The sequence below is a fragment of the Stegostoma tigrinum genome, chromosome 40, assembly GCF_030684315.1.
Source record: "Stegostoma tigrinum isolate sSteTig4 chromosome 40, sSteTig4.hap1, whole genome shotgun sequence".
NCBI classification, from domain to species: Eukaryota; Metazoa; Chordata; class Chondrichthyes; order Orectolobiformes; family Stegostomatidae; genus Stegostoma; species Stegostoma tigrinum.
The window spans coordinates 16,370,632-16,395,979 of record NC_081393.1 but is presented as its reverse complement, the minus strand read 5'-3'; the positions used below and the strand labels follow the sequence as shown (position 1 = coordinate 16,395,979).

Here is a 25,348-nt window from a genome sequence, read left to right as displayed (position 1 = left end):
CTTGTCAGCTTGTGAAACAGTTTCTTTTTCGACGTCTTAAGTCCCCAATTGTTCATTAATAGCCTAAAACTAAAATTCAGGACGTGGTGTAAATGACTTACAGTTCATCATCTGATTTACTTGTCTCGGAGCTGCTGTTTCTTGGGCGCAGGACTCCCATAGGCTTTTTTAGTTGTCACATCGCTTTGCAAATTTATTCAAAATTGGTTTTCTTGCCTCTGCTATGTCGCTGCTTAAATGCTTGGGGCCCGCTACTGCAGTGCTTCTGGCTTCACTTAATCTCAGCGGATACCACTTCAATCAGCTACAGATAATTTCTTGTCCTTGAATTTGCAACTTGTTTCAGGTTTGAGGCAGAAGCTACGTTCTTTGCCAGCTTGGAGCGAACAGATTTCCATGTCCATCAAACACTTGGAGTTGGAGGATTTGGTCGTGTTGAGTTGGTAAGTAGGAGGCTGCAGTGCTATATTAAGTCAAGAGTTAAAGTACAGATTGAACAGTGTTAAAATTCTGGTTTATTATACTTTGGGGCAGCGGCTTGAAACTTAAGATCAATAAAAGAGCTCATTTGACCTTTCTGAAGTTTGCCTGACAATAAAGCCTTGCGGATTTGACTATTAGAGATCAAAAGAAAGCTTAGATTGTTTTCCTGAGAGTAAGATGCAAAGTGTTTGCAATTAGAGACATTGGCAAATGTCTCTGAATTTACCGTAAGTAAATTCTGACTCTCCCAAAGTCCCATAAAGTTATTATAGGTGACTGGTTGGAAACAGTTATGGTGTAAATTGTCCATTTACTTGAAAGATTAAAGGAAATTGAGGTCAAATTGAGCCATCCAGCACTTCCATTTAGTTGCAAGGTTTATGTGTTTCATGTTGCATTCTCAATATATTGAATGTGTTTTTTTTTGAAGGAAGTAACATTACCATGACATTCTAGTTGATGATCATATATGAATGTAGCAATGCATTTACATCCCCAACACCATCAAGAATTCCTTTATAATACAAAATCTTGGAGGTTCATTGATTGACCAGTTCTTCATGGACCAACCCAAAGGAATGCCACAACTCTCCAGAATTCAGCATGACTTCTCTCGTTTCCAGTGTGGTGCTTTATCTGTATGAGTATTTCACTGCAGCTGAGCCTTGGCTTTGAGCAGAAGGTCTGCATTTTTCCAATCTGATGAACTACTATAATTGTGCTGTAAGGCTCATTGCCTTTCAGTGTGAGGATCCACGAGGGTTTTTTATTTTCCAACAAATTGTCTGGCTGCTTTTCACCTTGTGAGTTCCAAGTGAGCGGCAAGCTGCACATTACAAAATCTGTAACTGCCTTCTGTGAGTAGCACCCAGAAAAACAATGTTATAATTCTCAGCCCATTTCAAACCCAATATAGCATGATTTGGATATTCTAAACAGAATTCTCTCTCAGCTTGAAAACAAAATGTTTGGTTTTGAGACCTATACCAATATTTTAAAGTTCTAATGAAGTCAGATTAATTCTTCTCAGAATTATTGGTTCCACCAACAGAATTCCGTGTTCATGAGTTACTTTTAGCTTCTTTTTGTCTGAGTAGTACATAAATAATTGAAATTGTATTATGATGTAAATGTGCACCTTGTGGCTTTATTAAGGTTCGAGCAGGTCATGAGAGAGTGAGCTGTTTGTCTTTGTGAGCTACTGTAGCTGGATGCAGAGGACAGTCTCCAGTTGAAGAGACGCAGCCTGAAGTCTTCAAAGGGTTCTGTGAGATTTACTGTGGCCAGGGTTCCAAGGACTCATCAGAACAGACTTCAACATAGGTGGTAGATGTAAGGAACTCTCTGAAAAACTGGGGAAAGGGCTTGGAAGCAGTCAACTAAAGTTATGACCAAATGGAATGGATAACAGATGAGCAATCCATTGAGTGTTGGGGGCAACTCTTTGCTGTAACAGCTGTAATCAAACAAAGAGTACAATGAGTGTTGCATGTAAAAGGGGGAGGTCACTTTCTGCAGATGGTGTTTAGTAAATCACACTTTCAGTCACTGGTTACAATCAAAGCCTTAGAGTGTACAGTCTTGATGAGCTATCCTTTCAGTTAGTGACTGGGAGTTCAAATTTAATTTGATTTGCTACTGTCATGTGGACCAAGGTACAGTGAAAAGTGTTATCTTGCTTGCTTCACAAGGCAGATCATACTGTACAAAGTGTGACGGGGTAACACAACAGAGTGCAGGATACAGTGCTACAGCTGCCAGGAAGGTGCAGAGAGAGATCAAGATTAAAATTAGATGTCCATTCAGAAGTCTGATTACGTGGAGAAGAAGCTGTTCTTGAATCTGTTTGTACATGTATACAAACTTTTACATCATCTGCCCCACCAAAGAGGGTGGTAGAGAGTATACCCGGGGTGACAGGGGTCCTTGACTCAGTTAGTTCCTTTTCTGATGCAGCAGGAAGAATGGATGAAGTCAGCGTATGGGAGGTTGGTTTGCGTGATAGACCTAACTGTGCTCATGACTCTCTGTTGTTTCTTTGGGTCTTGGGAAAAGTTAATGCCACACCATGCCGTGTTGCATCCAAATAGGAGATTTCTATGGCGCATCTATCCAAATTTGTAAGAGTAGTTATGGGCATGCGGAATTTCATAGAACATAGAACATAGAACATAGAACAGTACAGCACAGAACAGGCCCTTCAGCCCACAATGTTGTGCCGACCATTGATCCTCATGTATGCACCCTCAAATTTCTGTGACCATATGCATGTCCAGCAGTCTCTTAAATGACCCCAATGACCTCGCTTCCACAACTGCTGCTGGCAACGCATTCCATGCTCTCACAACTCTCTGCGTAAAGAACCCGCCTCTGACATCCCCTCTATACTTTCCACCAACCAGCTTAAAACTATGACCCCTCGTGTTAGCCATTTCTGCCCTGGGAAATAGTCTCTGACTATCAACTCTATCTATGCCTCTCATTATCTTGTATACCTCAATTAGGTCCCCTCTCCTCCTCCTTTTCTCCAATGAAAAGAGACCGAGCTCAGTCAACCTCTCTTCATAAGATAAGCCCTCCAGTCCAGGCAGCATCCTGGTAAACCTCCTCTGAACCCTCTCCAAAGCATCCACATCTTTCCTATAATAGGGCGACCAGAACTGGACGCAGTATTCCAAGTTCCTGATATGCCTGAATGATGTTTCAAATCCTTGAACTTTAAATTTCTGTAATTTATGAAAAACATTGTCATTTTAATGATTTACTATTTGGGGCACACATCGTAATCAGTTTTGTTTATTTAGACTTGCAGTACATCTGATTTGAGATTGGGGAAAGCCCTTGACATCAGGAGAATTAAAATTCTAATACTTACTTCCAAATATTTCCATGTTTTTCCCCTTACCTATTTGTACAATCTTCACCAGCTGCACTATTGTGCAAGATCTCTGACCTTCAGCTTTCCAAGGAAGTAGAGGTGTTGCTGTGCTTTCTTGACAGTAGTGTCAACATGGATGGACCAGGTCAACATGTTGGTGATCGTCACTCCCTGGAACTTGAAGCTCAGGACCATCTCCACCTCAGCACCATTGATGCAGACAGGAACGGGTCCTCCACTATGCTTAGATTAGATTCCCTACAGTGTGGAAACAGGCCCTTCGGCCCAACAAGTCCACACCACCCCTTGGAGCATCCCTCTGAGACCCATCCCCCTATAACCCTCACACCCCTGAGCACTACGGGCAATTTAGCATGACCAATTCACCTGGCCTGCACATCTTTGGACTGTGGGAGGCAACAGGAGCACCTGGAGGAAACCCACGCAGACACGGGGAGAATGTGCAAACTCCGTACAGACAGTTGCTCAAGGCTGGAATCGAACCCGGGTCCCTGGCGCTGTGAGGCTGCAGTGCTAACCACTGAGCCACCGTGCTGCCCCTTATGCTTCCTGCAGTCGATGACCAACTCCTTCGTTTTGATGATGTTAATGGAGAGACTGTTGTCCTTTGACCATGCTTTATTTATTGATTATTCTTTATTGTCATGTGCTCCGAAATACAGTGAAAAGCATTGTTTACGAGCAGTACAGGTAGATCACAGCAAATGAAGGATGTACAGATCCGAAAGATTTAGAGACATACAGGTTACATTGCAGGTTACATTATTAGAGGCTAAAGTCCATTCAACAGTCTGATAATGACCAGAAAGAAGCTGCTCCTGAACCTGCTGTGCATGTGTTCAGGTTTCTGTATCTTCGGCCTGATGGAAGAGGTCCATTTACCAGAGTGCAATGGCTCTTTGATGATTTTGGCTGCCTTTTCACAACAATGGACCATGTAAATAGAGTTAATGGATGGAAGGTTGGCTTCCGTGATGGTTTGGGCTGTACGCACAACTTTCTTACAGTCCTCGAGGAACTTGATGCTCTTCGCCCTCTCCTCCTCAGTCTCGTTGATGTAGATGCGGGGGGTTGGGGGGGGGGTTGCGTGTTCTCCTCCTTTCTTTCTGAAGTTGATAATCAGTTCTTTAGTTTTGCTGATGTTGAGACAGATTGTTTTCGTCGCACCACATCACCCAGCCCTCTATCTCCCTCCTGTAGTTTGACTCATTGTTGTTAGGTATCTGTCCCACCAAAGTGGTGGTGTCAGCAAACTTATAGAAGGCGTTCATTTGGAATTTGGCAACACAGTCACAGGTGTACACGGAGTACAGTAGGGGGCTAAGGACGCATCCTTGGGGGCCTCCAGTGTTGAGGAGGTGCAGTTCCCAATCATCACTGACCTTTGTCTGTGGGTCACGAAGCTGAGGATCCAATTGTAGAGGGCAGAGCCGAGATCAGTCTGGAGGGGATAATGGTGTTGAAAGTGGGGCTGTAGTCAATGAGCAGGAGTCTGACATAGGTGTCTTTGTTGACCAAATGTTCCAGGAATAAGTGCAGGGCTAGGGATATGGCATCCTCTGTGGATCTGTTACGTCGGTAAGCAAACAGTAGGGGATCAAAGATAATGGGAACTGCAGATGCTGGAAAATCCAAGATAATAAAGTGTGAAGCTGGATGAACACAGCAGGCCAAGCAGCATCTCAGGAGCACAAAAGCTGACGTTTCGGGCCTAGGCTCTCTGATGAAGGGTCTAGACCTGAAACGTCAGCTTTTGTGCTCCTGAGATGCTGCTTGGCCTGCTGTGTTCATCCGGCTTCACACTTTATTATATTAGTGGGGGATCTAGGCAGGTTGGGAGGCTGGAGTTGATGTGGGCTATGACCAGCTTCTCAAAGCACATCATGATTATTGAAGTCAGAGCTATTGGACGGCAGTCATTAGGGCACATTGCATGTGTTTTCTTGGGTACGGGGATGATGGTGGTTTTCTTGATGCAGATAGGGACTGGAGCTTGTAGGTGGGACAGGTTGAAGATATCGGTGAATACTTCTGCCATTTGGTCCACACAGGATCTGAGTGCTCGGCCAGGAACAGCGCCTGGGCCTGTTGCTTTCATTGGGTTTGCTCCCAAGAAGATTGATTTGACTTCTGAAGCGGTGACAGAGGGAACAGGTGTGTTCGGGGCTATCCAGGCAGGAGTAACTGCGCCACTGACATTCTACTCAAACAGAGCATAGAAAGCATTGGGTGCATCAGGGAGGAATGTGTCATTGTCCACTATCTTACTCTGTTTCATCTGTATCCCTTTAAACGTTCAATCTTTTGGCTGTCGTTTGTCTCATTGTTTGAGATCCAACCTAACACGCTGGTGTCGTCAGCCAACTTGTAATTAGAGTTGGTGCAGAATTTGGCCACACTGTTGTGTACATGGAAGGGGTTGAGTAGGCATGCCTTGTCGGGGCGCTGGTGTTGAGGATTAACATGAGGATGGAATCATCACTATCCTTACTGACTGCTGTCTGTTGGTCAGGAAGTCGAGGATCCAGTTACAGAAGTGGGAGTCAAGACCTAGGTCTTGGACTCTCGAGGTGAGTTTTGTTTGGAATTATGGTGTTGAAGGTGGAGCTGTGGTCAATACATAGGAGCCTGATGTAGGTATCCTTGTCCAGTTGTTCCAGGAATGAGTAAAGGGCCAGGGAGATGGCATCTGCCATAGACCTGTTAGAATGGTGGGCAAATTGCGAGGGATCAGACGATCTGGGAGACTGGAGCTGATGTGAGCCATAACCAACCTCTCCAAGTACTTCATAATCATTGGATGTGAGAGCCACCAGATGGCTGTCATTGAGGCATGCTGCATAATTTCTCATTGGCACTGGGGTGATGGTGGTCTTATATTTGGATGTTGTCGGTATCTGCAGGGATTATGATTGTGGCATGGGCTTAAACCCAATGGAGTTTCAAAGAATGACTATCAAAAGGCACAAAGATTCTTAGAGGTCTTAATGTCTTCCCCATTTGGAGATCTGAGAAATAGGGGCCGTTTAGCTTTCAAAATGATAGTGGCTGATCATCTCAGTCCCCGGTTCCCACTTTATCTCCATTTGATCCCTTTAGCTTGAAGACCTATATGTAACTCCTTGAAAACATTCAATATTTTGGCTCAATTGCTTTCTGTGGCAGAGAATTCCATCGGCTCCCCACTCTCTGGGTGAAGACATTTCCCCTCATTACAATCCTAAATGGCCTATACTGTATCATTAAACAGTGACCCTCTGATTCTGGTTTTAAGACTAAGGGCCAGATTTATGTTCAGCCCTCTATTGCCTGCCCCTACACCAACCAAGCTAAGGGGGAGAGTGTCAGTGATAGCAGAAGGAGGAAGGGAGTGAACATTACTGTGAGAATGGTCTTTGTCCAGATTTCAGTTCCACCACAAGCACAGGGATCAATCATCAATGACCCATCAGGAGATTGAAATGCAACTTTGGTGCAATTTATTTTAGTTAATGAGCTGTGAGTGTTTGCCAAGTATCTCCTGATCTTTGCCCATTTATTTTCTTCATCTTGTCGCTGGTGTCAATCCACAGGTACAGCTAAAGAATGAAGAAAATCGGACGTTTGCGATGAAGATTCTGAAGAAGCACCACATTGTGGAGACGCGACAGCAGGAGCATATTCGCTCAGAGAGGCAGATCATGCAGGAGGCTCACTGTGATTTTATAGTCAGGTAAATTCATTCTCTCGGCACGAGCCTCCACAGGGCTGCGACCCCGCGTGTCTCTTGCTGCCTCTTCCGAGGGCACTGACTTCCAGCAACATGTTCTGCAAACTCCAGCCCCAAATGGGCGTTCAGAGTTGGAGAGAAATCGCCAAGCAAGGTGTTTTCCCATAGCAGTATATCCTCAAGCCCCCAAGGGAACCTGTGAAGTTTGATCTATTTATTAGCAATGCATGCAGTTTATGAACCAGCCTGACAGCTTGCGTGTCTCTCTGGTTTTCTGTGTTATAGGTTGTACAGGACATTCCGAGACCGTAAGTATCTTTACATGCTGATGGAAGCCTGCCTTGGTGGTGAACTGTGGACCATCCTGAGAGACAGGTAATCGACTGACATTTATATCAATTCCTCCAACTCTCCACTTGAAGAGCAGTAGTAAATGCAGACCACTCATTTTGTGCATCAGTGGGGTATCGTGCATTCATCTCTGAGTCATACAATCCTGGGTCCAAGCCCCTTTCTACAGCTGTCAGCTAGGAGCCTAGGTGACAATCCCAGGAACCTCACTAAACTTTCAGACATGCTGTCTTTCAGATGAGATGTTAAAACAAGGCTGTGCCTGTCCTCGTCAGTGGCAGTAAACAAATTTCTGGGGCTGTTTGGTGGAACAGCAGGGACATAGTTCCCCAATGTCATGACCAATATTTCTGCTTCCAATAAAATCACAAACAGATCCTCTGTTCATTAGTAATATTTGCGCTGCATACTATGTATGACTAAGTAACTGCTATGTTTCCGACAGCAGGAAGTACATTTGTAAGATACACTTATTTATTAAATACCTCTGGATAGCCGGAGGTAGTGAAAGATGCCCCCAGAGGGTTTTTCAAGCTCCCTCTTGTATCTGAGCTTCACACATGAGGAGGTGCATGATGCCTCAAGACAACTGTCCCAAGACAACTTTTTTCCTGAACCAAACTGAAATTTGACAGCACTCCCTGCAAACCTCTACTGCTCCACCACCTCCACTAATCTCTCCTCCATGCTAGGGTTGTTGCCACTCAGCTTGTCTTTCCTTAATTCCCTAACAACACTTCCCATGAAAAGAACTGGAAAAGTTAAATCCTGTTGCAGTCACCTGTAACCAGCGTATGCGTTATTGAGATGGAGGTTAAAAACAAGGCAGTTCAATATTGAGATAACAAGGTGCAGAGCTGGATGAACACAGCAGGCCAAGCAGCATTGGAGCAGGAAGGCTGATGTTTCGGGCCTAGAAAGAAGGGTCTAGGCCCGAAACGTCAACCTTTTCTGCTCCTCTGATGCTGCCCGGTCTGCTGTGTTCATCCAGCTCTGCACCTTGTTATCTCAGATTCTCCAGCATCTGCAGTTCCAGCTATCTCAGTTCAATATTGAACTTGGTTGCAGCCTCTTGAGGCAGAGACCTGATTCCACACGCCCCAAGTCTGACATGATGTCCCAGGCGCAAGCTCATGAAATGAACTTTTTATTATTTCACCAGAGGTGCGTGTCTCTGCCTGGGCAAGCATTTATTGCCTATCTTTAATTGTGCCTCAAGAAGGTGATGAGGTGCCACCTTCTGGAACCACTGTACTCCGTCTGGCGGAGGTACATCCACAGTGCTATGAAGGAAGGATTTCCAGGATTGGTGTGTGGCTTGGAAGGGAACTTGCTGGTGCCGTAGCCCCCACGTAGCTGCTACCCTTAGATTTCTAGATGATAGTAGTGCTGGGTTTGGAAGGTAGTGTTGAAGTGGTGAGTTACTGCAATGTATCTTGTAGATGGTCAGCATTGTTACCACTGTATATCAGTAAAGGAGAAAATGATTGTCAATCATGGTGCCACTTAAGTGTCTGCTTTGTCCTGAAAGATGTAAAGCTTCTTGAGTGTTGTTGGAGCTGCACTTGTCCTCTCCAAATGGAGAGTGTTCGATCACATGCCTTGTAGAGGGCAGTTTAACTTGAGGAAGACTTGAGTTACTAGCCTATGACTCTTTGGTCCCACAGTGCTTATCCAGTTCAGCTTTTAGTCAATGGTAATCCCCACTGAATGTCATGACTAGATCCTGTCTTGTCGGAGATGATCATTGCCTAGCACTTGTAACATTTGTGAAACACCTGTCACTCTTCAAGCCACACCAACCCAGGCTGTTGTCCAGACCCTGTTGCATCAGACTGCTTCAGGATCTGAGAAGGGAGTGGTGCTGAATCTTGTACAATCATCAGTAAACACCCCCACTTGTGACCTTATGACAGAAGGAAGGCCATTGAGGAAGCAGCTGAAACATGGTTGACCTGAGGAATTCCCGCAGAGATGTGCTGGAGCTGAGATGACAGACCTCCAACAACCACAACCATCTTCCCCCTGCTACGTATAATGCTAGGTATAAGTTCAACTAGCAGAGAGTTTTCACCTGATTCTCATTGACTCCAGGTTTTTCTCGGACTGTTTGATGTCAAATGCAGTCAATTTCAACTTGGCTCTGGAGTTTTCAACTCTTTTGTCTGTGGTTGGCACAAGACTGTAATGAAGTGAGGAACTGAGGAGAACCCACCGTGAGCATCAGTGAATTTTGTGGTTATTAGTTTGCAAATACTGTCCCATAGCTGCTTGTTAGTGACACCCTCCAGGACTTTACTGATGATCGGGCGTGGCCTGCTAATCTGATAACAGGCTGAGTTGGATTTGTCCTATTCTTTGTGTACAGAACATACCTGGGAAATTGCACACATTGCCAAGTAGATGCCAATGTTGTAACTGTACTGGAACAGATATTTATTTAACACAAGTCTTCAGTACTATTTCCAGAATGTTGTCCGGGCCCATAATGCGTGGTTCCCTTCAGCTGTAAGTTTTTAGATCTGTTTATAATCAGCCCCATTTAGCTCTTTGGTATTGACACACAAGACAATAGAGGGTGTTCTGTGAAGACAGGACTCCAATTCCTTCAGTACAACACGATGTTTACTCATACCAACGGACAGATGATCTACACCTGGTAGGTAGTTGGGAGGAAGTTTCTCTCTCTGTGATATATTGAGAGTTTTTGGGGTCTCGAGTCAATCTTGACACCACCCAGGGAAGCTCCCTCCTCTCTGTATACCACTGTGCTGCCATTCATGGTGGGTTATCCTGCCAGCGGACAGAAATTACCCTGGGCTGGTGGTGCATGGGACATTGTCAGGTATGATCGTGTTACTATGAAATTCCCGGACTGTCCCAATTTTAGCACCATCTTGAAAGACAAGGGCAGCATACACATGGAAATACCGCCACCCGCAAGTTCCTCTCTAAGCCGCTTACCAATTTGATTTGGAAATATATCAATGCTTCTTCAGTGTCACTGGGTCAAAATCTGGGAATGCCGCCCATTACAGTGTTGAGCATCTACCAACAGCACATGGTCTACAGTGGTTCAAGAAAACAGTTCACATCCGCCTTCGTACCATTGGGCTGCAGGGTTCCCAAGCGGAATATGAGTTGCTGTTCCTGCAACCTTTGGGTGGCATCATTGTGGCTCTGCAGGAGGCCCAGGATGGACACGTCATCTAAGGAATGGGAGGGGTAGTTGAAATGGTTCGCGACTGCGAGGTGCAGTCGTTTATTTCGGAGGGACCACTCTCTCCAGGACTCCCTTGTCCGCTCCACACTCCCTTCCAGCCCCACCACACCTGGCACTTTTCCCTGCAACCGCAGGAAGTGTTACACCTGCCCCCACACCACCATCCCAGGGCCCAAGAGACTTCCCACATCAAGCAGATGTTCACCTGCACATCTGCCTCCTCTATATCGGGGAAACCAAGCGGAGGCTTGGGGACTGCTTTGCAGAACACCCACCCTCGGTTCGCAATAAACAACTGCACCTCCCAGTCGCGAACCACTTTAATGCCCCCTCCCATTCCTTAGACGACATGTCCATCCTGGGCCTCCTGTAATGCCACAATGATGCCAGTCGAAGGTTGCAGGAACAGCAACTCATATTCCACTTGGGAACCCTGCAGCCCAATGGTATCAATGTGGATTTCACAAGCTTCAAAATCTTTCCTCCCTCTACCGCATCCCAAAACCAGCCCAGCTTGTTCCCACCTCTCCAACCTGTTCTTCCTCTCACCTATACCCTCCTCCCACCTCAAGCCATACCCCCATTTCCTACCTACTAACCTCATCCCGCCCCTTGACCTGTCTGTCCTCCCCAACTGACCTATCCCCTCCCTACCTCCCCACCTACACTCACCTCTACGGGCTCCATCCCCGCCTCTTTAACTTGTCCGTCTCCTCTCCACCTGTCTTCTCATCCATCTGTCTTCGATCCGCCTTCCCCTCTCTCCCTATTTATTTCAGAACCCTCTCCCCCTCCCCCATTTCTGATGAAGGGTCTAGGCTTGAAACGTCAGCCTTCCTGCTCCTAAGGTGCTGCTTGGCCTGGTGTGTTCATCCAGCTCTACACTTTGTTATCTTGGATTCTCCAGCATCTGCAGTTCCCATTATCTCTCACATCCACCTTCTCGAGGGCAGCTAGAATTGGGCCAAAATTTGAGAAGCTCTGGTGAATCAAAGAGTGGGGAACATCAACAGGGGAAGGAAATAATGTGGGAAATGACAAACAGTCAATGAAAGGAAGGGACAGAGAATACACTAAGAACAGGTCATTAGCGACAACTAGAGATTACAACAACAAAAGGATGAAACTTAAGGCATAGTATTGGAAATGCATGGCATTTGAAACAAAACAGGTTATGTAGTAGTACAAATTGAAGTACATAAGGATGATTTCTGTAACTGAGATGTGGCTGTAGAATGACCTGGATTGGGACCTGAATATTGAAGGGTACATGATGTTGAGGAAAGATGGTGAGCTAGGAAAAAGGGGTGGCTCTGTTAATTAAGGATGATGTTCACGCAGTGGAGAAAGATGACCTTAATTCAGGAAACCAGGATATAAAGGCAGTCCAGGTAGCGACAAGGAATTCTGAAATGGATAGGTTCAAGGTCATCAGTCACAGCCCACTCAACTTTGTCAAAGGGAAATCATGTTTAACTGATATATTGGAGTTCTTTGAAGTAACTCCTGCTGTAAAATATAGGGAATCAGTACTGTATTTAGATTTTCAGATGGCATTTGTTAGCATATCGAAGATTATTGCAGGAAGTGAAAGCTCACAGTATAAGGGGTAACATTGGCTGGATAGAAGACTGGTTGGCTTACAGAAGGCAGACAGTAGGAATTAATCTGTATTTGTTAGGCCAGCAGGATGTTATGCGTGGTGTGGGATAGCAGTCAATGCTGGGGCTTTAACTCTTAACAATTTCTATAAATGCTTTGGATCCAGGTATCAAAGGTTTAGTCACTATATTTTCTGTTTGCAAAAATGTAGGAAAATGAGTTGTAATGAAGACATCAGGGGCCTACAAAGGGATTTAGATGGTGGAGTGGGCAAAGATCTGACAAATGGAGTAAATGTTAGGAAGTGTTAAATTGTCCATCTTGGCAAAAAGAAGGAAGAAAATGCATATAATCTAAATGGTGAGAGGTTGCAGAACTCTGAGATAGAGAGATTTGGGTGTCCTAGTGCATGAATCACAGAAAGTTTGTGTGCAGATACAGCAAGCAATGAGGAAACCTCCAAGAATGTTATGGTTTCGTGTGAGCAGAATTAAACGTAAAAATAAGCAGGTTATGCTTCACATTGTTGAGAGGGCATCTGGAGTCCTGGTCACGGTACTTAATGAAGGATGTTAATGCATAGGAAGCAGTTCAGTGAAGGCTTAGTGGACAAGGCATGGATTGAGTGGATTGCCTTATGAGGAAAGGCTACACTTGTATTCTTTGGAGTTTAGAAGAGTCAGAGGTGACCTCATTGAAACACATAAGATCCTGAGGGGTCTTGATTGGGGAAATGTTGAAAGGATGTTTCCTCTTTTGGGAGAATCTAGAATTAGGGGTCACAGTTTAAAAATGTAAGGACACCCATTTCATTGGTGGTGTTAATCATTTGCTGTTGAGTAAGATTGTGCAGCTCGGAAACTCTGTGTCGCTGGTCATGGGCTCTGTGGATCCTGGTGAGGCTAATGAGCCCATTCCTAGAGCCGCATGTCCGACCGCACAGTTGGCAAGTGTTCCGTGGGGGTGGAATTGGACCATATAATGCAGAGATGAGGAAATTTTTTGCTCCCCCTCTGAGAGTCTTTGGGATTCTATTTCTCAAAAGGTGGCAGATGCAGAATCTTTAAATATTTTTACAGCAGGAATAGGTCAATTCTTGATGACCAAAGGGGATGAAGGATTATCAGGGGTATGTAGGAATGTGGAGTTGAGGTTAAAATTAAATCAGCCTTATTGAATTGTAGAACAGGCTGAGGATGCCCTGCAGACTATTCTTGTTCCTTGTTCATATGCCTGATAAGAAATAAATGAATATGTGGAGAAAAACTTTGAAACTTTGCCTGACTTAAATCAGTCTGAGAGCACAGGAAACTTCCTGTGAGATACTGAAGTTGAATTTTTTTTTATCTGTGTGGTTAATTACAGGGGCTCATTTGATGATTCCGTTACACGGTTCTACACTGCCTGTGTGCTGGAAGCTTTTGCATATTTGCACAGCAAAGGAGTCATTTACAGAGATCTGAAACCAGAGAACATCATCCTCAATCACAAAGGTTATGCTAAGCTGGTAAATACTATACAGCAGGGAGGTATGGTGAAGTAGGATGCGGCAGCAAAGGAGCTGGTCCAACAGATAATGAGATACTTGGTGCTCGAATGGATGAGCAAACTAAGAGTGTCCCTGAGGTATACAGAGAGAAAGAGTTAAAAGGGGTTATGGCAATGATAGGAAATGGTATGTATCAGACTGTTCTTTTTGACTGTGACAGAGAGCGCTAAAAATGTGTTGTCTGGCCAGTGCCAGGATAATGTTAAGGACATCTCTTCACAGGTAGAAAACAGATTGGAGTAGGAAGGGGAAAGATCCAGTTATCACGGACCACATAGGAACCAACATCACAGACTGAGCCTTTTACCGGGGGGCACCTGAAGAGCTCGGGTGGATAATAACGTTACCCAGAAAGCTCATAATCCAAGAATTTTGAAAACCTGCCAAACAAATTCCAAAGCATTAGGTGTGGCTAATCCACCCAACCTACACATCCCTAGACGCTACAGGCAATAGAGCATGGCCAATCCACTTAATGTGCACCTTTTTGAACTGTGGGAAGAAACCAGAGCACCTGACGGAAATCCACACAGACACAGGGAGAATGTGCAAACTTCACACAGACACCCAAGTTTGGAATTTATTCCAGGTCCCAGATGCTGTAAGACAGTATTGCTGTGCAGTGAGCCACCTTTACACCCCATGGCAGTTGTTTGACAAGAGTTCACACAGTTACAGGTAATATGCTTCTAAAGATTAAGGATTGATTGAAGGACATGAAAGAGAGTTGGAATAAATAGGTCATTTTAAATTTAGTAGGCTGTTACAAATGGAGTGTGACAAGGATTAATGCTGGAACCTTAGCTGTTTACGGTGTGCTGCCACAATGTAGATGTAGGGACAGAGTGTACAAGTTTGTTGATATTTTCCCATCTAGCTTTAAGGTGTCTGCAAGGTACATGAATATATTTAGGCAAGAATGTGACAGGTGAGATATTGTGAACCTAGTGTGAGGAATAGGAGATAGTGGATAACAGGAGATAGAAAGTGTGATAGATTTTTAATCAATATGGGAATCTGGGGGCTATCGGGATAAAGGCAAGAAAGTGCGGGTGAGGATTATCAGATCAGCTACAGCCTCACTGAATGGCAGAGCAGACTCAACAGGCTGAATGTCCTCCTTCAGCTCCTGTGTTGGACAGTCATCTTGAATATTTGGTGTTCACTTTGGTAGCAAGAATAGAACAGCAGTATTTGTATACAGTAAGATTAAATGTTGACGCTCAAAGGGATTTGTTAACACTGAGGTACAATGAAAAGTTCAGAAGGTTTTTTGACCTTGACTGCAATGGATGGAAGCAGAACTTGAATGCTGTGTGTGTACTTTCAGTCTCCGTTCTCAAGGTCAGATATGCTTGCCTTAGAAAGGATGGCAACAGGGATTCGACCTACTGATTGCAGAGGATCAGAGGAAAAACTGGTTGATGGGCTTCCCCTCTCTAGAGTTTAGAGATCTGAGAGATGACCCAGTTGAGTATTTGCACAGAGGCCTTTTTTCTCCTCCCAGACTGGGTCGTCCAGAATGAGGCATAGAGTCTTAGCAGCGAGAGTTAGCCTTTAAGTTCTTCAGCACAATATGATGCAAGTGCATCCATCTATCACTAATCCCTTTGGATCAAATTACGTTTTGATTGAATTAGTATTAAATCGCCTTATTCGAACAAGTACATAATGTCTCGTTAGCCTGATAATTTAGAGTGATTCCCCCTCTTCCCCCCCCCACCTGAAATCACTTACTGAGGTGATGGAGGAGTAACACAGCCTTAACGTTATTTATTGGGGCAAAGACCAGAAGATACAGGAGCTGAAGGAGACAGTTCAGCTCGTTGAGTCTGCTCCAATGTTCGATAAGACCAGAGCTGTTTGATATCCTCAACTTCACTTTCTTACCATTTCCCTGGAACTCTATATTGTGTTTCGGATTAAAAATCTGTCAACCTCAGCCTTGAATGTACTTCGTCATACAGCCTCCACAGCTTTCAGCATGTAACATTGGTGTTAAACTAAAATACAATAAATGTCAATGGGCTTGTTGTGGTGCAGTGTTAGTATCCCTAACTCTGAGCCAGGAGACCAAGGTTCAAGTCCCACTACTCCAAAAGTGCGGAGTAACATCCCCAAATAGGTTGATTAGAAAATATAGACAATCGGTAATGTGAATAGAAAAAGATAATGGTCAGTGATAGACCAATATTTAGATATTTCATTTCATTAACTTTTCGGAGGGGGATTGCCTCTTTCGATTGAACCAAACTTTGAGAGATTCATCAACGTGGAATTAAAACTCGACAAGCCTGGCTGCACCTTCTGTAGCTGCTCACAATTAAATCTGCTGTATGAAAGAGGGGTGGGAATTAAGCAGTGCGGATGATGAAAATGTTGGTCGGGTCAGGAGCATCTGAGAGAGAGAAATAGAGTTAAAGTTTCAGGTCGATGACTTTTCACAAGAACTAGGAGATGTTAGATATCGGTCAACCTCAGAGCAGAGAGTCAGGGTGAGAACAGGAGGGCGACCGAGTGCAGGTTGGATGACTGCTTTGCAGAATGCTTTTTCAGGCTGTGAGCCCAAAACTGAGATTGTGAACATTTTGGCATTTTTGTCCTTGATCCTCACCCTGCGACACGGTTGCAATGAAGTATACTTGAAGCTCAGAACACAGCCCCTCGTGTTTGGAGATGAATAATAAGTTCCAGCTATTCGAGGTCATAACCACTGTGTGCATTTTAGTTATTCCTGCTGGACCACTTCAAGGACCCATGTTTCATTTATTTAGTGCCCTCCACTATCATTATTTCCTCTCACATAATCTCTTTTACGTTCCACCCTCTCTCAGAACCTCCCTTTGTCGTTTTCTCCCTATATCTGTAAAAAGCTTGGTTTTGTTGCAATTGTACAGGGCCTGGGTGAGGCCACACCTTGAGTACTGTGTGCAGTTTTGGGTTTCCTAGTCTGAGGAAGGACATTCTTGCTACTGAGAGGGTCCAGTGAAGCTTCCGGAATGGCAGCACTAATATATGAGGAAAGACCCAATCGACTGGGCTTGTACTCACTGGAATTTAGAAGAGTGGGAGGGGATCTCATAAAAACTTATAAGATCCTGCTGGGACTGGGCTGGCGAAATGTGGAAAGAATGTTCTCAATGCTGGAGAAATTCAGAATTATGGGTCACAGCTTCAGAATAAGGGGTTAGCCATTCAGGACTGCGATGAGGAAGAATGTTTTCACTCTGAGAATTGCAAAACATGTGAAATTCTCTACTACAAAGCTGTTGGGGCCAGTTTGTTAGGTATATTCAAGAGGGAGCTTAACATGGATTTTGCGGCTGAAAGGATCAAGGGGTATGGAGAGAGGGTGGGGATGGGATACTGCGATCGCACGATCAGCCATGGTCATACTGAATGGTGGTGCAGGCTCGAAGGGCCGAATAGCCTACTCCTGTACCCATTTTTCTATGTCTAAAGACTTCTTTCCAGTTCAACTCTCAGGTCATTGACCTGAAATGTTCACAGTTTCTCTGTGCACAGACGCTGAATGACCCATTGAGTTTTCCAGCATTGTCTTACATCAGAGAGAGAAGGTGCATTCAACAATCTCCTCGGACAACTGATTTAGGAAACTTGCTGTGTGAGAATCTCAACTGCAAGGCTGCAATACAACACAATGTAGAATACGATTGAATGTCCTTTTATTGCCACATGTACTCCATTATAGGAGAACACTGAAAAACTTTCACGTTGTCTGCCTTCTTCTGGTGACGTCTGAGATACGAGTACTTAGGTACCATGCTTGGATACAGCAGAGGAGTAGAAGCACTTGCTTAATTACAGAGTTGAAAGTAATTTAAAACAGGCAGTTTTAAATTTTCTTTTTGACCACAAACACTGCACATTGGCAGACACAAGATCTGGGGAGTTGTGGATAATGAGAAAGGTTATCGACGGATACAGCAGGATGCAGGTCAGTTGGAAAGCTGGGCAGAGAAATGGCCGATAGAGTTTAATCCCAACAAGTGTGAGGTGATGCATTTAAGGAAGTCAAACACAAGTGGAAAGTAAATGGCAAGATCCTTAGGAACATGGATATGCAGGAAGATATTGAAGTCTATGGCCCCTTGTAAATGGCAAGACCAGAGAATAAAATGGTGAATTTGGCATACATCATGCTTGCCTTCATCGTTTGGGTACTGAGTATAAAGGGTGGCAAATCATGTCGCAGCTGTATAAAGCTTCAGTTCGGTCACATTTGGAGTGTTTTGTGCAGTTCTTTTCACTGCACTCTTGAGTGGATATAGAGGCTTTGGAGAGGGTGCAAAAGAGGTTTTCACAGTATGCTGTCTGGTTTGGAATGTTAGCTATCGGAGAGAATGGACCAACTCAAATTATGTTCACTGGAGCGTTGGAAGCTGAGGGGTGACCTGATAGAAGTCTGTAAAATTGAAATGCGATGATAAGGTGGATAGTCAAAGTCTCTTTCTCAAGATTGAAATGCCAAATATTAGGGGGAATAGGTTTAAGGTGAGAGGATAAAGCTTAAAGGAGATGTGTGAGGTGAGTTTTTTTTTGATGCAGAGGCTGGTAGGTATCTGGAAGACGCTGCCAGGGGAGGTAGCGTAAACAGATATGATAACAAAGGTTAGGAGGCATTTAGACAAACACACAGACAGAGAATGGAAGGTACAAACCATGTGTAGACAGATGGGATTAGTTTAATATGACATCACGGTCAGCATAGATACGGTGGGCTGAAGGGTCGCTTGCTATGCTATACTGTGTTCTAAAATGGGTGGGACAGTGCACACAACACAGTGTCAAAGGGTTAATGGATGTTGTCACGATTTAGGTGGATTTTGGCTTTGCTAAGAAGATTGGATTTGGGAAGAAGACATGGACCTTTTGTGGGACTCCCGAATACGTAGCTCCCGAGATCATCCTCAACAAAGGTCACGACAGCTCTGCAGATTACTGGTCCTTGGGCATCCTAATGTATGAGCTCCTGACAGGCAGGTGAGTGACTGCGGCTAGGGTTTTAAAGTTTAGTTCATGTGTGTTGTCTCAGACGGAGACCTGAAACCCACAGTTAACTCTCCTGTACGTGGACTGTGGTGGACCAGGGCAGCAACTTGGGACCTCAACCCATGTCTCTGTGTGGTCCTTGCCAGTGAGTCAAGCTGCAGTTCGACCAGGAAGGTTCTGAGCCTGATTGAGTCTTTATTTAAGGTGAATGAAGTAGATACGCAGGAGGTGACACTGGCTAAAGGTTAGAGGTGGGATCCTTGGCTGAATTTATTCCTCAGTCCAGTCCTGGGGGCACTAAGGGTTGTAGGTGCAGCAAGTCCAGGGACCGAACCTTATGTTTTAATCTGGATTTACATGACTCAGAGTCACAGAGCACATTGGCGCATTTGAAGTTAGTGGCATGAGCTTGAACTTGTCCTGCTGCAGTGTCAGTCATCACTGTCTCCCACAGTACATGGTGTCTCACAAAACACTCAGCTTCGGAGGCGGCAGATAGACAAAAGTTGGGCTGTGCTTTATGGGTCAATTGTTTCTCTATTTGGATTTGGCACCATATTTTTTACACAGTTCTTGACGTGAGGTTTCCTCCAGAGGCCGAAAATGTTGCTAGGAACTATTCCACTGACCACTGTGTGCTTCAATTCCCAGAAATTATTTGGCCCATTGGAGGCAAGTTTGATCCTGTGCTAGAAAAACAGGAAGCAATGTAAACTTGTGGATTTTCCAGAATTTGTGGCGAGTAGGGGTCAAACCCAGTATCCATAATCTTTGGAACCTGTGCGCTTTCTGTTCTTAAATTCAGATCTGCAGCATTTGAATGACTCTGTGACAGGCCTTGTCTGTTTCTGCTGGAGTTCCCAGTTAGTATTCAGAAAGATTGGACAGTTCATTAATCCACCAGACCAGAGTGGGAGCCCGAAGTCCTGTGTCTGACACTACGCCCAGTCTGGGTCTGCCACAGCAGCGCTGCAAGTGGTTTTCTACATGGGCCAGAATTCAATGCATTGCCCCAGAAATTCCATAATCGCAGATGTGAGGAAGCCATTTAGCCCACTGTGCCTGTGCCAAGCCTTTGTGAAGAAGGTATTTTAGTTAGTCCCGCTTCCCTGCTGTCACCCCAGAGCCCTGCAAACGTTTCCTTTTCAAATGGAATTACTGCCTGCTCTGAACCATTGATCCATGTAAATAGTCTGAAGGGGTGAAGGCTGCAGTGTGCAAGACACCAGCCCACAGCAAGCTAGTTTTTCACTCTGGGTCGAATGCTCTCACCATGTGGAACAGCCAGTTCTGATGCTGGTCGGGAGAGCAGTGTCAGCTTATTCTCCATGTCTGTTTCCACAGCCCTCCGTTCTCTGGCTCTGACCCTATGCAAACGTACAACGTAATTCTGAGAGGGATAGATATGGTTGAGTTCCCAAAGAAAATCACCAAAAATGCAGGCAACCTCATCAAGAAGCTGTGCAGGTGAGTGCTACGGATTGGTAAGTGTGGTAAGAACAGACAAAGTGGTCCATACATGTAGGAAGTTCAAATCCTGACCAGTGTGAATTGAATTGAATTGAATTGGTGCGGTTGTTAAAATTTTAAAAACCCACCGATGCAACGCTGACAGAAGGAGACCTCTGACTCCAACCCGGCCGACGTTATTGATTCTATTCCCTGTGGAATGAGTGAAAAAGACACCACCTTTTCTCCTCTGATTGCAGAATGGACCAAACACCAGGTGAAGATTTGTGGCCAGTTATTCGATGCAGCCTGAAGCCTGTACATTTTGCTCCCGGTTATGTTTAGATGTATTTGTTTGGGTCACTGTTATTTCTTTTTATTCACTCGTGGGACATGCATGTCACTGGCTGTCCAGCCAGCATTTATTGGCAGTCTCCAGTTGCCCATGAGAAGGTAGTGGCTACCTTTGTGAACCACTGCTGTAGATTCACTCACAATTCCCTTGGGGATGGAGTTCCAGGATTTTCACCCAGCAACCGTGAGGAACAGCGATATATTTCCAATTCGAGATTGTGTATGGTTCGGAGGGGAATTTGCAGGGGACGGTGTTCCCATGTAACTGCTCCCTGTCCTTCTAGATGGAATTGGTCGAGTTCGGAAAGTACCATATGAGGCTATGTAGTGAATTTGTGCAGTATGTCTTGAAGACAGTACAAACGAATGCCGTGAGCGTTAGTGGTGGGAAGAATGGATGCTTGCGGATGTGGTGCCATTCAAGGGGGCTGCGTGTCCTGGATGGTGGTGAGCTTGTTGAGTGTTATTGGAGCTGTGCCCATCCAGGGGAGTGGAGAGTATTTCATTCACAGGCCTGACTTGTGCCTTGTCAATGGTGGTCAGGCTTTGAGGAGTCAGGAGGTGAGTTACTACTGCAGTATTCCCAGCCTCTGACCTGCTCTTGTAGTCACAGTGTTTACGTGGTGAGTCCGGTTGAGTTTCTGATCAATGCTAACCTTAAGGATATTGATAATGGGGAATTCACCATTTAATATCAAGGGGAGAGAGGTCAGATGATTTCTTACTGGAGATGGACATTGCCTGGCATTTGTGCGGTGCGAATGTTAACTTTCCACTTGTCAGTCCAAGCCTGGATGTTGCCCAGACCTTGTAGCGTTTGAACATGGACTGCTTCAGTATCTGAGGAGTCCCAAACAGTTCTCAGCATTGTACAGTCATCAGTAAACATCCCCACCTCTTATCCTACGATAGAGGGAAAGTCATTGCCAAAGCACCCGAAGGTGTTTGGGCCGAAGACACTCCCCAAGGGACTGCTGCAGAGATGTCCTGAAGCTGCGATGACTGACCTCCAATAATCTCAACCACCTTTCTATGTGCCAGGTATGACTCCAAACAGAGAGTTTGTCCCGCGATGCCCAGTGATTCCAGTTTTGCTATGGCAGCTCAATGACATATTGGTTCAAATGCAGCTTTCAGTTCAAGGGCTGTCACTCACACTTTGGGTATTCAGCTCTTTTGTCTATGTTTGAACCAAGGCTATAATGATACAGGAGCTCACTGGGCATCACTGAGCAGGTTATTGCCAAGCACATGCTGCTTGACAGCACCGTCAGTAACACGTGCGCCACTTTACCGTCCCAGTCTGTTTTCAGTAAGCGGCCAGTTTTGATTTGTCTTGCTTTTTACATACAGGACACACCTGGGCAATCTCTCACATTCTCCAGTACGTGCCGAGTGTTGCAACTGTCCTGGAAGAGACAGGCTCAAATTTAAATCAAAATGAGACCAAAGCCCACATCTCCCTCAACGAAACACACGGCAGAAACTGGGAACAAGTTAAAACCTTCAGTGAAGTAGCTGTTTCTGTTGTTTTGCAACATTTTCTTCTTGTGAGAGTGCAAGTAACGGTCACTGAGGAAGAAAACATCTTCAGCGAACAAATTAATTTTTGACCGACATCCAATTTGACACGATGCAGGACAATTTTGCCATCAAACTGTGATTCGATTTCTTTTGTACGGTGAATTAAGTAATTCTGTGCCCTGGGAGCAGAGTGAGGAATTTGTGGTTCAGCGCTGCCTGATGTAGTGCAATAGTAAACAACACATCACCCAATGTGCTCTGATGAGCAAAACTGGAGCCATTTGAGAAGAGTCACTTAAGTGCAAATCATTTCAAAAGAGTCCAATCACACTTTGCAGCTAAAACAGCCTGTAAAATCAGTGTGATTCTGATCTTTTCAGGATAAAATTAATTGCCCTGCCCCCCCCCACGCTGTGTGGTCACTAAGTTAGTCTTGGCTAACCCCCCCCTGTTTCTTTCTCCCCAATAGGGACAACCCTTCAGAGAGACTAGGCACCCAAAAAAACGGAGCAAAGGACATACAGAAGCACAAGTAAGTAGCAGATAAAGCTTTCTAATAGGAACTGCAGAGTGGTGCAGTTAGATAAAGATTAACACACATGACGTCCAAGATAGCAATCTCGAGAGTAATGCCAGTGCCTCAAAACCTGCTGGGGCTTTGGGAACAGTGAAGAGGTGTGTTAAAGGAGGCTGGAACAGGCAGGTAGCAGTCTAGAAAGAATATTTCGAGAACAGCAAAAAATTAAATGTAGTGGAAGGTGGGTTGAGTAGGTTTAAAAATGTTGGTGAGTCGCAGATACACAATGGCACTGGAAAATATGATATAGTGGTATTACAAAGGACCTGGCTCAAAGAAGGTTATTCATAAGGAATTGAATATTCTTTGCCTCAAGTTATTCCAGGGAAAAGCGATGGGATTGGAATTCAAAAATGTCACTCGAGCCAGTAATTAAATAACAGGAAGCCTTCAAAGTGGTTATTGTTTAGGTAAAAACTTACCTTTGAGCATGAAAATAGGGCATCCTAAATCCAGGCTCCCTGGACTGTTCAGGATGCAGAAGCTTATGGCAGTTCCAAGGTTCAAAACACAGCAAACGATGAAGTATAGAACCTATTACCTCTAGTTGACATTGCTCAAAGAAAGAGTTTGAGGATAAATCAGCAAATGCAAATTGAAAGATCTTTTATATGTACAAATGCAAAGTGCGGGGCTGATTGTGAACCGAGGATCTATTTGTGACAACAGAGGACAGGGTAGTGGGTGACTGTCGGAGTCTGCTGAACCTGTCTTCTCACAAGAAAATGAAATCGAGGCTCCATCAGAAATGCAGAACCATACTTCTGTTTTGACAGTTTTGTGGTCGTGCTAAATAGTAGGGGGAAGGTAATGCATATCCCCTCCTCTCAGCAGTCAGCTGCTTGTTACAGGCACTTCAATAACCAATGCCAAGTGATAAGTGCTGTTAGGATACCAAAGGGACCAGGGAGGTGATGCTGTCCTTAAGGTGGGTTGGAGTGGTTGGGAGGGAGACATCATATCCTGTGAGAGTGTATGGGCAGAGTTGGGCTGTCAAGCCTCTTCAGGGAGGTGTAGTTGTGGCTGTGAAAGATAACCATGGGGTCACTCGAAGAGCTACTCTGGAGTAGGACTCCGTATTTAATTGTGTAACCTTGCCACAATTTCATTTAAATGAAGACAGTGGGCTGCTTTGCCCTGCGGAGAGGCATTAGCAAGGGGGACACCGAACTTTCCCCAGGCAATTCATTCAGATTCTGTTGGAAAATGGGCACTCTTGAGGTCACACCTCCAATCTACACTGGAATAACATATGGCTGACTGCTAGAAAATTTGTATCATTCTCCGTTCAAGGTGGGGATTTTCAATGGGGCCATTACAGCATCGCTCAAAACTAACCCCGTGACAGGATGTCAGCACATTTTTGTTGACAGTATCACCTGACTAAGTTTGAGGTGAGCCAATGAGGGTAACTGACGGCACGGGTGTAGTAGGGTACGAAACAGCCAGTGTGAAAAATGTAAGAGCACGGAATTTGAATAAAGAGCAGTGGCAGAACATAGCGTTTGTGATTAAAAAGGTCATTGGGTGTTGCCTCGAGCACTGGGCACAGATCTGCAAATGGGGATAATAACGGACTGGTGAAATGGGCAGGCACGTGAATGTTAACAAAATGTTGAGCGACACGTTTTGGCAGGATCAGACAGCTCAGGTTAAGGGTAACATTCAGTCCTGCTTTTTTCTCTCTCTCTTTCAGGTGGTTTGAAGGCTTTAACTTTGAAGGGCTCAGGAAAGGTACACTAACTGCAGCCATAGTTCCTAGCGTAAGTGATGCTCTTAGCGTCGAGAAATGTTCTTGAAATGTAATTAGCCTCAATACATAGGTTATCCAGAGTGAGATACTGAAAAGCTGGTGCCTTCAGCTGGCTGAACCCCACTCTGTGGAATTGTTTCTAATACTCTATACGTATAGAGCTATCGTGAGACAATGGAAACTCCAATGTATTTCCACAAATACTTTTACAGGAAATATCCAAGTGCTCCTTTTTTGGGACATGGGTGCGGCTGAGCTAGGTCAGTGTTTATCGCCTGTCCCGAAAGACCCTTTGAAGGCTTCTTCCATGTAGCTTCTCAATGAAAGTGGGCCCCTTTATCCTGCACAGCATGTCCCAACGCAAGTTAGAATCTTTATTTCTCCCCTGCAGGTGACAGGGCCTCTGGACACCAGCAATTTTGACATCTTCCCCGAGGAACCAGAGGAGGAACCTCCTGATGAGGAATCGGGATGGGATGTGGAGTTCTAGATCAAGACCACCACTGATGGAGCTGGAGAGAAGGATATGAATTAGCAGAACAAACTGTCAAATTTATGTAAGCGTGAAATAGATTCTAATCCTGGCATTTGCTCAATGTAACAGTGTACTTGGCTTAAGCCTATTCAATTACGATAATTGTTGACATTAAACATGGACACTTCTCAACAAGGTAAGTGTTTAATGTGCTCCAGCAGTCGGACCCCCTCTCCCCCCTCTCTTTTCTCCTCCTCCTCATCAGTGAGTGATTTGGCTGAGGTATTTCCTTCAACAGAGTTACTGCTACTTACAGATTGTGCATTCACTTTGCCTGAAGTCCAACAGGGAGTGCTATAAAGACACCGCGAACTATGCATCAGCTTG

The 25,348-nt window shown here is 44.8% G+C and overlaps 1 protein-coding gene across 4 annotated transcripts in view; it reads left to right on the top strand.

Moving 5' to 3' along the window:
* Positions 1-25,156, top strand: part of LOC125448116 (cGMP-dependent protein kinase 1-like) — a 66,373-nt gene extending 41,217 nt beyond the window's left edge. For 3 of the 4 annotated variants that reach the window (XM_048523157.2, XM_048523160.2, XM_048523161.2), the window contains exons 10-18: positions 347-443; positions 6,955-7,094; positions 7,377-7,466; positions 13,633-13,774; positions 18,657-18,820; positions 20,174-20,296; positions 22,626-22,688; positions 24,430-24,496; positions 24,878-25,156. In XM_048523157.2, the coding sequence (XP_048379114.1) occupies positions 347-443; positions 6,955-7,094; positions 7,377-7,466; positions 13,633-13,774; positions 18,657-18,820; positions 20,174-20,296; positions 22,626-22,688; positions 24,430-24,496; positions 24,878-24,976 (985 nt within the window). In that variant the 3' untranslated portion in view covers positions 24,977-25,156. The remainder of the gene's footprint in view (positions 1-346; positions 444-6,954; positions 7,095-7,376; positions 7,467-13,632; positions 13,775-18,656; positions 18,821-20,173; positions 20,297-22,625; positions 22,689-24,429; positions 24,497-24,877) is intronic. The other variant, XM_048523159.2, reaches the window with a different exon arrangement.
* Positions 25,157-25,348: the final 192 nt, after the last annotated feature.